The sequence below is a fragment of the Pan troglodytes genome, chromosome 2, assembly GCF_028858775.2.
Source record: "Pan troglodytes isolate AG18354 chromosome 2, NHGRI_mPanTro3-v2.0_pri, whole genome shotgun sequence".
Lineage (NCBI taxonomy): Eukaryota > Metazoa > Chordata > Mammalia > Primates > Hominidae > Pan > Pan troglodytes.
Window position 1 is genome coordinate 125,995,230 of NC_086015.1, and position 14,006 is coordinate 126,009,235.

Below are 14,006 nucleotides of genomic sequence, written 5' to 3' on the forward strand. Positions count from 1 at the left end.
CAACCAGGTCAACAAAATATATGTTAATGCCGAGACTTTGAATTAGAGTGCGAATTGTATCTTAATTAAAAAGAGAAAACCCAAAACTGGAAAAAAAAAAAAAAAAAAAAAAAAGAACCAGATGATGGCAGGTAATGGTGTTAAGCCTGAGAGTTCTCCAAAACGGAAAACATTCTGACAACATGGACAACAGGGAACCTTTACCTTGTGCATTTCCATGAGGGACTTTGGTCACCTTTACCCACCCCTCGGTCTTCCCAGGACAGCCTTATGAAACTGCTACTACTTGGTGACTAGGGGAGTTTAGAAGTAGAACTGCAACCCAGGACCCAAGCAGTTTCCACCACCGCCCTGGAGGCCACTGCCTAAAGAGTATGGTCAAAGCATGGCCACTTTGGTCTACAATATTCAAGATTCATGCACCGGTCTTCCAACTGGACCAGAGATTAATTTTCATTAGTTAATTTCATTCTTGCCTAGATACTCTGTTGCTTCTCTTACTGTTAGTACACAACTAGGTCAACCAGTATCCCAGAAGGACTGAGGTGGTGAGAGGAAAAGTGCAAAGTGAGGTGGACAGCAACAGGAGCAGTCATTAGAGTATGTGTAAAAAGCAGAAGTTGCAGAGGCTGGGTCAGCAGAATTCATGTCATGAGTACTTAAAATCCTAAACCTTGTTTGATCTCATGCGGTACATAAAAGATGTTAAAAATTAAACCAACATTCTTCCCATTGCCTGTTTTTATGAAACACTGGATCTAAAAAGGTTTCTGAATGCAGAAAGCTGCTGTCTGGCATTGGATTTGCTGTTTAGTGTGCTTTTATTTATGAAACATAGTGATCATGTTTCATTTGCTGTATATTGGCAAGTGCTCTTGGAACTGGCAGAATATTATTCTTTATTAATTTGCAGATTGAGAGGATCCAGAATCCAGATCTCTGGAATAGCTACCAGGCAAAGAAAAAAACTATGGATGCCAAGAATGGCCAGACAATGAATGAGAAGCAACTCTTCCATGGGACAGATGCTGGCTCCGTGCCACACGTCAATCGAAATGGCTTTAACCGCAGCTATGCCGGAAAGAATGGTAAGGAAGCGAGTAATCTGGCTGCTTGGAATGAGGCATCAGCCATGAGAGCCCGAGTTGGCTGGGACAGTGTGGATTCACTGTGGTCCCCCATCATTGGTGGCCATGTTGCAGCCCGAGTTTCAGGGTAGGACTCACTGTATTTCATCCCAAAGGGGACTGACTGGCCCTTCTAGGTAGAAAAATTGATGATTAAAAGTGAAAAGCACACACAAAAAATTTTAAGAGAGGCTTTAGAAAAAACATTATTTAACAGATTGGGCCAACATATCAAATTTTACATTAAATTGAAATGCTTAAAAATGGTTTTTCTTTTCACAGCTGTGGCATATGGAAAGGGAACCTATTTTGCTGTCAATGCCAATTATTCTGCCAGTGATACGTACTCCAGACCAGATGCAAATGGGAGAAAGCATGTGTATTATGTGCGAGTACTTACTGGAATCTATACACACGGAAATCATTCATTAATTGTGCCTCCTTCAAAGAACCCTCAAAATCCTACTGACCTGTATGACACTGTCACAGATAATGTGCACCATCCAAGTTTATTTGTGGCATTTTATGACTACCAAGCATACCCAGAGTACCTTATTACGTTTAGAAAATAACACTTTGGTATCCTTCCCACAAAATTATTATCCATTTGTACATATCTAGTTGTAAAACAAGTTTTAGCTTTTTTTAATTCCTCTTAACAGATTTTTCTAATATCCAAGGATTATTCTTTGTCGCTGAAGTCAGTCTTTCTTCAGCTTCTCTTTCATAATGGAAATGAACTTATTATCTTGAGAGCAAATAACTTGGAAAATTTAAATGAGATAATGCAGTTGCAACTGTGTGTCCACAAGTATGGACATCAAATCTGTGGGAAAAGAACAGGTTTGTATTTTCAGGAAGGAGAGAATAACAATCTTATAGACAGAGGGCACAGCTAAGCACAGCTGCCACTGCAGGAGACAGGCCCCATGTCAGGATGCCATAGTGCTGTGGGGAGCACAGTATTACCCAGTGGGTAGGGCTTCTGTCTTCCCTGGGAGCAGGGATGGTATCTTAGTCAATTTTTTTCCCTTGGGATGAGGTCTGTGCCTGATGTACAACGGATACTCCATAAATGTTTGACAAACCAACGAAGAATTAAAAAAAGCCTAGTCAGACTCCCATCCAAAGTAGGAACTATCTCTTTAACATTCTTGACTCACTATCACTTTACCTCAAATTGAACAGATTCCATGACGGAACTTCATTCTTCACAAACTAGCCAGCGACATGTGGGACAGCTCTGGCCAGGGCTCTGGGACTGCAGTGTACTTGCGCTCTGCACGGTCCAGGAGCTGTGATGTGGCTGTGGTCTAGGGGAATCCTGCCCCATGGAGTTGCGCAGCACAACCCTGGTTCCAATTGCCAGAAGGCTCTTTTTAATGCTGAACCAAAATGTGCCTTTTTTTTTTTTTTTTTTTTTTTTGAGACGGAGTTTCACTCTTGTTGCCCAGGCCGGAGTGCAATGGCGCGATCTCAGCTCACTGCAGCCACTGCCTCCCAGGTTCAAGTGATTCTCCTGCCTCAGCCTCCCGAGTAGCTGGGATTACAGGCATGCGCTAACACACCCGGCTAATTTTGTATTTTTAGTAGAGACGAGGTTTCTCCATGTTGGACAGGCTGGTCTCGAACTCCCACCTCAGCCTCCCAAACTGCTGGGATTACAGGTGTGAGTCACCGTGACCAGCCAATGTGCCTTCTTATAGTGTCTACTCATTGGTCTTTGTTCTGCCCAGTGATAACAATGGGATAATGCCTGCTACACATCTTCATTGTGAAACCCTTCCCCTGTGCTGAGATTAAATGAACTCTAAGATTATTAAATAGTATATTTTCCTTGACAGCCTAGCGTTTGATAATTTTAAAGCCTTATGTATAAATAAACCAAAGGAAGTAAGCAGTCATATTGCTAATTTGCTAACTCCTATCTATTGAATGGTGAAGTTTTAAAAACTTCCCCAGGTAAGTTTAAGATTCAAGCACCATCTATTGAGCACCTAGATTGTGTGCCAGGTAGTAAAATAGGTGCTTTCACACACATTGTCTCAATTCCTGTGAGGTCAGAATTATCTCTGCATTGGAAACTTGAGGAAACATGCTCAGAGTGCAAGAAGCTTCCTTGCCTGAGATCACCTAGAAAGGAACCCTCAGAGCTGGCAACTGAATCTTGGTCCCTGTGATGTCAAGCCCATTGCTCTCCCACTGCAGAACATGGCCTCTAGATTAATGCCACCGATTCAGGAACACCTCCGACAGTCTTGAAATACCCCCATCTTCCCTTGTTTGTTTTTTCCTTCTGGCTTCTTCTATTACAGTCTCTTCATTTGAAGCTCTGTAGGCCAAGGCCAGAGCTGATACTGACATGGAGCCAATGCAGATAGCACATCAGATGCTAGGGGTCGCTGGGAGGATTAAGGGACTTAATCTGCTAGGAACACCTGTACTTGAAGTGGAGGAGGCTAGGGGGCCACAGTTGCTGCTTCATTAACATAGAGGTTTTGGATTTTTTTCTCTTGTGGTTTGTTTTTTAAGTGGATTGGCAGACTCCTTGTTGCTTAAGAGTGGCTTTCTAGGCAGGCCACTGGCATCTGAATTCATCATTGACAATAAATGTAAGAAATTGGAATAAAAAAGAGAGACCTGCTGTTATTCGCTTTTGTTCTCCAGTGATTTGATTAACTCAGGGCAAGGCTGAATATCAGTGTATCGCACTGAAGAATAATAATCCATTCAGTAATGTTATAGTTATCCTCAATCTAAGTATGTCAACTGTCATTTTGCTCCTTTTCAAATAAAATACTTGAAAACTGTCATTTAATGGTAAACATTTTTATCCTAAAGGGCAAATACAGGGGGGCTTAATGATAAACACAGACCACTGCTGATAATAATAATTAAAAAACAACTAAGTATGACAGCATGAAGGGATGCTCAGTGTATTAATATTTGGTTGAAAATTACAGGAAGGGGCACAATACAGCCATAGTTCAGTGAATCTGAAGGGCTTATTGACCCCAGCAAGTAGCCCCGGCTGAAACAAGTCCACTTTGCACCTGTGATAGGTCTTGATCGTTTACTCTAGGGTCAGAAATTCTCTTTTTTGGTATTTGGATCACCTGAGGTGTTTGCTGAAACTCCAAGCTCTGGCCTCATCCCAAAGGAGTCAGATTCTATAGCACTAAAGTGGTTCCCAAGAATCTGCATTTTGGGCAAGCACCTCAAATAATTCTGATATCTCTAACACCCAGAGCCACCTTAAAATGTTCATGGGCCTCAGGCACTTTTGCCATTGTGGGCCCTTTATTGCATAAAAAAATTAAATATAATTTGCAACTGCATTGACATGAACACAAATGAAGTTGAGGCTGGATTATATATTTTGTTCCTCATTTTAAAAGAAACTAAAACATTTTTGTGGCCTCCTAAAAGATTCATGGGCCCTAGCCATTGTCTACTGCACCTAATGGATAAGGCAGCTGCTGCTGCTCCCTTGATTCTGTGATGTTAGGCAGAAGGCTGAGCTTTTATTTATTTTTTAATTTTTTTAAGGATAGAGGTTTTACTATGTTGCTCAAGCTGGGCTCAAGCAATCTCCCTGGCTTAGCTGGGATTATAGGCACATTCGGCCGGGTTTGTATTCTTTAACTACTTTGGCGCCCAGGCTGGAGTGCAGTGGTGTGATCTTGGCTCATGGCAACCTCTGCCTACTGGGTTCAAGCAATTCTCTTGCCTCAGCCTCCCGAGTAGCTGGGACTGCAGGTGTGCGCCACCACACTCGGCTAATTTTTTATTTTTAGTAGAGATGGGGTTTCACCATGTTTGCCAGGCTGGTCCCACACTCCTGACCTCAGGTGATCTGCCCACCTTGGCCTCCCAAAGTGCTGGGATTACAGGCATGAGCCACCGCGCCCAGCTGAGGGTCTCTTTAATCAATGGTATCACTCACTCAGGCAGCTTACCTGTGGAATGCAGGAAGAAAAGGGACCCAGCTACTGTAGTGGCTGACAGCCCCCCTTTCACTCTTTTCTCACATCACTCTTTGCGGATAACCAGAATCTCTTGCTGCCTTGTAGTCTCTACGAAATCAGGAAATTACCCCCCATAATCCATTTCATACCATAGAAATCCATACATAACAATGTGTTAACTCTTCTCCCAGGTCTCAGCATGTCAAAGACTTAACTCTAATTGAATTAAATGTTTTGTCTCAAAACACCTTGTAAACTTTCCTGACCCCAACCTACACTAAAAAATACATTTTATATCAAGCCCAATACATACACAGATGTAACTGAAAAGTTTTATGAGATATACTTACCCTGAAATATTTTTCATAAAGGTGTCCTGAAATAATAGAGTATTCCAGTTCAGTGACATTATTTTATTCCATTAAAAAAAAAAAAGCTAGTCTCTGTAATCCCAGCACTTTGGGAGGCTGATGTGGGCAGATAACACGGTCAGGAGTTCGAGACCAGCATGGCCAATATGGTGAAACCCTGTCTCTACTAAAAAAAAATACAAAAATTAGCTGGGCATGGTGGTGTGCACCTATAATCCCAGCTACTCAGGAGGCTGAGAAAATCGCTTGAACCCAGGTGGCAGAGGTTGCAGTGAGCTGAGATCGGGCCACTGCACTCCGGCCTGAGCAACAGAGCGAGACTCCATCTCGAAACAAAAAACCAAAACAGAGCAAAAAAAACATGCTAGTCTCACCCACTACACTGATTTTATAATAGGTCACTATCTGCAGTTTGAAAAAGTGGTCAAAGGAGTAGGAAGCATAAAAAGTAAAATATCTGCAGTAAACGATGTCTATTTCTGCAATAGGAATATACCAAGGTGGGGGTGGAGCCAAGATGGCCGAATAGGAACAGCTCCGGTCTACAGCTCCCAGCATGAGCGACGCAGAAGACAGGTGATTTCTGCATTTCCATCTGAGGTACTGGGTTCATCTCACTAGGGAGTGCCAGACAGTGGGTGCAGGACAGTGGGTGCAGCGCACCGTGCGCAAGCCAAAGCAGGGCGAGGCATTGCCTCACTCAGGAAGTGCAAGGGGTCAGGGAGTTCCCTTTCCCAGTCCAAGAAAGGGGTGACAGACAGCACCTGGAAAATTGGGTCACTCCCACCCGAATACTGCGCTTTTCCAACGGGCTTAAAAAACAGCACACCAGGAGATTATATCCCACATATGGCTCGGAGGGTCCTACACCCACCGACTCTCGCTGATTGCTAGCATAGCAGTCTGAGATCAAACTGCAAGGTGGCAGTCAGGCTGGGGGAGGGGCGCCTGCCATTGCCCAGGCTTGCTTAGGTAAACAAAGCAGCCGGGAAGCTCCAACTGGGTGGAGCCCACCACAGCTCAAGGAGGCCTGCCTGCCACTGTAGGCCCCACCTCTGGGGGCAGGGCACAGACAAACAAAAAGACAGCAGTAACCTCTGCAGACTTAAATGTCCCTGTCTGACAGCTTTGAAGAGAGTAGTGGTTCTCCCAGCACGCAGCTGGAGATCTGAGAACGGGCAGACTGCCTCCTCAAGTGGGTCCCTGACCCTCGAGCAGCCTAACTGGGAGGCACCCCCCAGCAGGGGCAGACTGACACCTCACACGGCCGGGTACTCCTCTGAGACAAAACTTCCAGAGGACCGATCAGGCAGCAGCATTTGTGGTTCACGAAAATCCGCTGTTCTACAGCCACCGCTGTTCTGCAGCCACCGCTGCTGATACCCAGGCAAACAGCATCTGGAGTGGACCTCTAGCAAACTTCAACAGACCTGCAGCTGAGGGTCCTGTCTGTTAGAATGAAAACTAACAAAGGACATGCACACCAAAAACCCATCTGTACGTCACCATCATCAAAGACCAAAAGTAGATAAAACCACAAAGATGGGGAGAAAACAAAGCAGAAAAACTGGAAACTCTAAAAAGCAGAGCGCCTCTCCTCCTCCAAAGGAACGCAGCTCCTCACCAGCAATGGAACAAAGCTGGACGGAGAATGACTTTGACGAGTTGAGAGAAGAAGTCTTCAGACGCTCAAACTACTCTGAGCTACAGGAGGAAATTCAATCAAACCAATGGCAAAGAAGTTAAGAACTTTGAAAAAAAATTAGACGAATGTATAACTAGAATAACCAATGCAGAGAAGTGCTTAAAGGAGCTGATGGAGCTGAAAACCAAGGCTCAAGAACTACGTGAAGAATGCAGAAGCCTCAGGAGCCAATGTGATCAACTGGAAGAAAGGGTATCAGTGATGGAAGATGAAATGAATGAAATGAAGTGAGAAGGGAAGTTTAGAGAAAAAAGAATAAAAAGAAAAGAACAAAGTCTCCAAGAAATATGGGACTATGTGAAAAGACCAAATCTACGTCTGATTGGTGTACCTGAAAGTGACGGGGAGAATGGAACCAAGTTGGAAAACACTCTGCAGGATATTATCCAGAAGAACTTCCCCAATCTAGCAAGGCAGGCCAACATTCAGATTCAGGAAATACAGAGAACGCCACAAAGATACTCCTCGAGAAGAGCAACTCCAAGACACATAATTGTCAGATTCACCAAAGTTGAAATGAAGGAAAAAATGTTAAGGGCAACCAGAGAGAAAGGTCGGGTTACCCACAAAGAGAAGCCCATCAGACTGACAGCGGATCTCTCGGCAGAAACTCTACAAGCCAGAAGAGAGTGGGGGCCAATATTCAACATTCTTAAAGAAAAGAATTTTCAACCCAGAATTTCATATCCAGCCAAACTAAGCTTCACAAGTGAAGTAGAAATAGAATACTTTACAGACAAGCAAATGCTGAGAGATTTTGTCACCACCAGGCCTGCCCTAAAAGAGCTCCTGAAGGAAGCACTAAACATGGAAAGGAACAACCGGTACCAGCCACTGCAAAAACATGCCAAATTGTAAAGACCGTCAAGGCTAGGAAGAAACTGCATCAACTAACGAGCAAAATAACCAGCTAATATCATAATGACAGGATCAAATTCACACATAACAATATTAACTTTAAATTGTAAATGGGCTAAATGCTCCAATTAAAAGACACAGACTGGCAAATTGGATAAAGAGTCAAGACCCATCAGTGTGCTGTATTCAGGAAACCCATCTCATGTGCAGAGACACACATGGGCTCAAAATCAAGGGATGGAGGCAGATCTACCAAGCAAATGGAAAACAAAAAAAGGCAGGGGTTGCAATCCTAGTCTCTGATAAAACAGACTTTAAACCAACAAAGATCAAAGGAGACAAAGAAGGCCATTACATAATGGTAAAGGGATCAATTCAACAAGAAGAGCTAACTATCCTAAATATATATGCATCCAATACAGGAGCACCCAGATTCATGAAGCAAGTCCTGAGTGACCTACAAAGAGACTTAGACTCCCACACAATAATAATGGGAGACTTTAACACCCCACTGTCAACATTAGACGGATCGAGACAGAAAGTTAACAAGGATACCCAGGAATTGAACTCAGCTCTGCACCAGGCGGACCTAACAGACATCTACAGAACTCTCCACCCCAAATCAACAGAATATACATTGTTTTCAGCACCACACCACACCTATTCCAAAATTGACCACATAGTTGGAAGTAAAGCTCTCCTCAGCAAATGTAAAAGAACAGAAATTACAACAAACTGTCTCTCAGACCACAGTGCAATCAAACTAGAACTCAGGATTAAGAAACTCACTCAAAACTGCTCAACTACATGGAAACTGAAAAACCTGCTCCTGAATGACTACTGGGTACATAACGAAATGAAGGCAGAAATAAAGATGTTCTTTGAAACCAACAAGAACAAAGACACAACATACCAGAATCTCTGGGACACATTCAAAGCAGTGTGTAGAGGGAAATTTATAGCACTAAATGCCCACAAGAGAAAGCAGGAAAGATCCAAAATTGACACCCTAACATCACAATTAAAAGAACTAGAAAAGCAAGAGCAAACACATTCAAAAGCTAGCAGAAGGCAAGAAATAACTAAAATCAGAGCAGAACTGAAGGAAATAGAGACACAAAAAACCCTTCAAAAAAGTAATGAATCCAGGAGCTGGTTTTTTGAAAAGATCAACAAAATTGATAGACCGCTAGCAAGACTAATAAAGAAGAAAAGAGGGAAGAATCAAATAGACGCAATAAAAAATGATAAAGGGGATATCACCACCGATCCCACAGAAATACAAACTACCATCAGAGAATACTACAAACACCTCTACACAAATAAACTAGAAAATCTAGAAGAAATGGATAAATTCCTCGACACATACATCCTCCCAAGACTGAACCAGGAAGAAGTTGAATCTCTGAATAGACAAATAACAGGCTCTGAAATTGTGGCAATAATCAATAGTTTACCAACAAAAAGAGTCCAGGACCAGATGGATTCACAGCCGAATTCTACCAGAGGTACAAGGAGGAGCTGGTACCATTCCTTCTGAAACTATTCCAATCAATAGAAAAAGAGGGAATCCTCCCTAACTCATTTCATGAGGCCAGCATCATCCTGATACCAAAGCCTGGCAGAGACACAACCAAAAAAGAGAATTTTAGAACAATATCCTTGATGAGCATTGATGCAAAAATCCTCAATAAAATACTGGCAAACCGAATCCAGCAGCACATCAAAAAGCTTATCCACCATGATCAAGTGGGCTTCATCCCTGGGATGCAACGCTGGTTCAACAAACGCAAATCAATAAATGTAATCCAGCATATAAACAGAACCAAAGACAAAAACCACATGATTATCTCAATAGATGCAGAAAAGGCCTTTGACAAAATTCAACAACGCTTCATGCTAAAAACTCTCAATAAATTAGGTATTGATGGGATGTATCTCAAAATAATAAGAGCTATCTATGACAAACCCACAGCCAGTATCATACTGAATGGGCAAGAACTGGAAGCATTCCCTTTGAAAACTGGCACAAGACAGGGATGCCCTCTCTCACCACTTCTATTCAACATAGTGTTGGAAGTTCTGGCCAGGGCAATTAGGCAGGAGAAGGAAATAAAGGGTATTCAATTAGGAAAAGAGGAAGTCAAATTGTCCCTGTTTGCAGATGACATGATTGTATATCTAGAAAACCCCACTGTCTCAGCCCAAAATCTCCTTAAGCTGATAAGCAACTTCAGCAAAGTCTCAGGATACAAAATTAATGTACAAAAATCACAAGCATTCTTATACACCAATAACAGACAAACAGAGAGCCAAATCATGAGTGAACTCCCATTCACAATTGCTTCAAAGAGAATAAAATACCTAGGAATCCAACTTACAAGGGATGTGAAGGACCTCTTCAAGAAGAACTACAAACCACTGCTCGATGAAATAAAAGAGGATATAAACAAATGGAAGAACATTCCATGCTCATGGGTTGGAAGAATCAATATTGTGAAAATGGCCATACGGCCCAAGGTAATTTACAGATTCAATGCCATCCCCATCAAGCTACCAATGACTTTCTTCACAGAATTGGAAAAAACTACTTTAAAGTTCATATGGAACCAAAAAAGAGCCCGCATCGCCAAGTCAATCCTAAGCCAAAAGAACAAAGCCGGAGGCATCACGCTACCTGACTTCAAACTATACTACAAGGCTACAGTAACCAAAACAGCATGGTACTGGTACCAAAACAGAGATATAGATCAATGGAACAGAACAGAGCCCTCAGAAATAATGCCACATGTCTACAACTATCTGATCTTTGACAAACTTGACAAAAACAAGCAATGGGGAAAGGATTCCCTATTTAATAAATGGTGCTGGGAAAACTGGCTAGCCATATGTAGAAAGCTGAAACTGGATCCCTTCTTTACACCTTATACAAAAATTAATTCAAGATGGATTAAAGACTTACATGTTAGACCTAAAACCATAAAAACCCTAGAAGAAAACCTAGGCAATACCATTCAGGACGTAGGCATGGGCAAGGACTTCATGTCTAAAACACCAAAAGCAATGGCAACAAAAGCCAAAATTGACAAATGGGATCTAATTAAACTAAAGAGCTTCTGCACAGCGAAAGAAACTACCATCAGAGTGAACAGGCAACCTACAGAATGGGAGAAAATTTTCACAACCTACTCATCTGACAAACGGCTAATATCCGGAATCTACAATGAACTCAAACAAATATACAAGAAAAAAACAAACAACCCCATCAAAAAGTGGGCAAAGGACATGAACAGACACTTCTCAAAAGAAGACATTTATGCAGCCAAAAAACACATGAAAAAATGCTCATCATCACTGGCCATCAGAGAAATGCAAATCAAAACCACAATGAGATACCATCTCACACCAGTTAGAATGGCAATCATTAAAATGTCAGGAAACAACTGGTGCTGGAAAGGATGTGGAGAAACAGGAACACTTTTACACTGTTAGTGGGACTGTAAACTAGTTCAACCATTGTGGAAGTCAGTGTGGCGATTCCTCAAGCATCTAGAACTAGAAATACCATTTGACCCAGCCATCCTATTACTGGGTATATACCCAAAGGACTATAAATCATGCTGCTATAAAGACACATGCACACGTATGTTTATAGCAGCACTATTCACAATAGCAAAGACTTGGAACCAACCCAAATGTCCAACAACGATAGACTGGATGAAGAAAATGTGGCACATATACACCATGGAATACTATGCAGCCATAAAAAAGGATGAGTTCATGTCCTTTGTAGGGACATGGATGAAACTGGAAATCATCATTCTCAGCAAACTATCGCAAGGACAAAAAAACCAAACACTGCACGTTCTCACTCATAGGTGGGAATTGAACAATGAGAACACATGGACATAGGAAGGGGAACATCACACACCGGGGCCTGTTGTGGGGTGGGGGGAGGGGGAGGGATAGCATTAGGAGATACACCTAATGCTAAATGATGAGTTAATGGGTGCAGTACACCAACATGGCACATGTATACACATGTAACAAACCTGTACATTGTGCACATGCACCGTAAAACTTAAAGTACAATAATAATAAAATGAATGAATAAATAAATAAATAAATAAAGGACTATACCAAGAATCACAGCTACCTTACTTTGGCCACATTCTCTGTCCCAATGTACTTGATGAGGTATTGTCAATGAGGTCTCATTTTTATTATTCATTCATTCAAATATTTAATAAGCACCTACTACATGCTGGGTACTCATTGCGGCTCTACAAATAACAGCAATAATCACAGTCCCTACCCTTAAGGAGTTACATTTTGGTTGAGAGAGATAGTAATGAAATTCATAGGTAAATACATAGTGGTCAGATGGAGATAAAAGCCACAGAAGGGCTCTTTTCAGGCCCTTCTTTCCCTGGCATGCTTACATAACAACACCCTCCTTCCCTCTGTGACAACACATACTTTCTTTGGATTTACTGATACTCATTACCTTGAGGACAGTAGGATAGCCAGCAATCAGTTCATCTCAAAGGTGACTTTGCATATCTTTTCTGTTGTGTATTTGTTTCATGCATGGTTACTCAGAGATCAATATGCTTTTCTAATTTCTGAATTCCTTCTTAGACAGTAATGGTAATTAATTATCCCTGGATCTTGCAAATGTAATGAGAGTGGGATCAATTTCACTGAGCTAAGCCTTTAGTCACTGTTTGGGGAGTTTGCGTCCTTTTTAGCCCTAGGATTGGTGTCCCTAGATGTCCAAGTTCCTTGCCTAAAGAGGCCTCATACTGAACCCACAACTACTTTTCTCCTGATTGGTATCCTACTCTGAATGACAGGGGATAACCAGTGAGAATTCTGCAGCTGTTACAAGTGAGATCACTTCAGAGCGAGGCTAGACTCCAGACCCACTGGATCCATTAGACCAGAGGCTGACAAAGCTTTTCTGTAAAGGAACAGATACTGAATATTTTTTCTGGGCCATACACTCTCTGTCACTACTCAACACTGCCGTCGTAATCCTGAAGACATCATAGACAATATGTAAATGAATGGCATGGCCGTGTTCTAGTAAAATTTTATTTGCAAAAGTAAGCAGCCGGCTGGTCCCTGGTTGAGGCTGAGGAAGACATTACTTCCTGCTGGAAATACTTGGGACTTACATTTGACACAGGCTAAAAGTATGGGATGAGAGAGGAACAAAAGCTTACAAACAAAGAGCAGCCAGTTTGGCCAAAGAGGAATGTGCATGAAAGAAGGTGGCAACAGACTGACATGTAATTCGGTAAGGATAAATACATTTACAAACGTGCAAACTGACCTTTTGCTGGTTCATCTTTATTTTAGTCATACTACTTAAAAATATATATTTAAAAAATATTATTTTAAAAGTCATCTTCCACTTGCATCATAAACTTCTTCCTTGTATCAAAAGTTGTGCCACCATCCTGGTTACTTGTGGATTCACCAAGCAGTCCAGCAAGTCATCCGTAGAAATGAATGTTTGAGAAGGAGCCTTAGTAGTATTTGAGGCAATCTGTTCCTCAATTGCATTTTCACTGTTGCTCATTATTTGTTGTCTCTTGGCACAATGCAATTTTCCAAAGTGTTCTCCATCCTTGTCCACAAAGTCTTTCCCATCACTTCCAAATATGCCTCCTCTTTCTGAAGGCGGTTCTTCGGACCTCTGTGCTACAGGGACCAGATCAGGGCCAAAGGGACTTGCTGCCTCCGGTTTGTCTGTTCCTGTGGTCAAGTTCTGGCTACCTGTTTGGCCCACCTCCATGTGGTTGCACACATTTAATTCTTCCTTTTTCATGTGCTCTCCATCTGTTCTCAGTGCTTGGATTTCTACTACCTCAGATGTTCTGCAACGATCAAAAAATGCAGAAACAGCTGCATTTAAGTAGCAACAGTTGACTGCATGGGACGTTTCCTCAACCTAAGGGAAAAGAAAAAC

General features: G+C 42.1%; 2 protein-coding genes across 7 annotated transcripts in view; one reads left to right on the forward strand and one right to left on the reverse strand.

Annotated features, from left to right (window-relative positions):
* The window catches only part of PARP14 (poly(ADP-ribose) polymerase family member 14), a 50,959-nt gene extending 47,019 nt beyond the window's left edge, over window positions 1-3,940 (forward strand). For 2 of the 3 annotated variants that reach the window (XM_516695.8, XM_016941754.4), the window contains 2 exons: window positions 914-1,088; window positions 1,410-3,940. In XM_516695.8, the coding sequence (XP_516695.4) occupies window positions 914-1,088; window positions 1,410-1,699 (465 nt within the window). In that variant the 3' untranslated portion in view covers window positions 1,700-3,940. The remainder of the gene's footprint in view (window positions 1-913; window positions 1,089-1,409) is intronic. The other variant, XR_010155316.1, reaches the window with a different exon arrangement.
* Window positions 3,941-13,095: 9,155 nt separating this feature from the next.
* The window catches only part of HSPBAP1 (HSPB1 associated protein 1), a 48,834-nt gene continuing 47,923 nt past the window's right edge, over window positions 13,096-14,006 (reverse strand). For 3 of the 4 annotated variants that reach the window (XM_009445973.5, XM_009445974.5, XM_054680267.2), the window contains one exon: window positions 13,096-13,988. In XM_009445973.5, coding sequence (XP_009444248.3) covers window positions 13,455-13,988 — 534 coding nt within the window. In that variant the 3' untranslated portion in view covers window positions 13,096-13,454. 4 annotated transcript variants of the gene reach the window in all.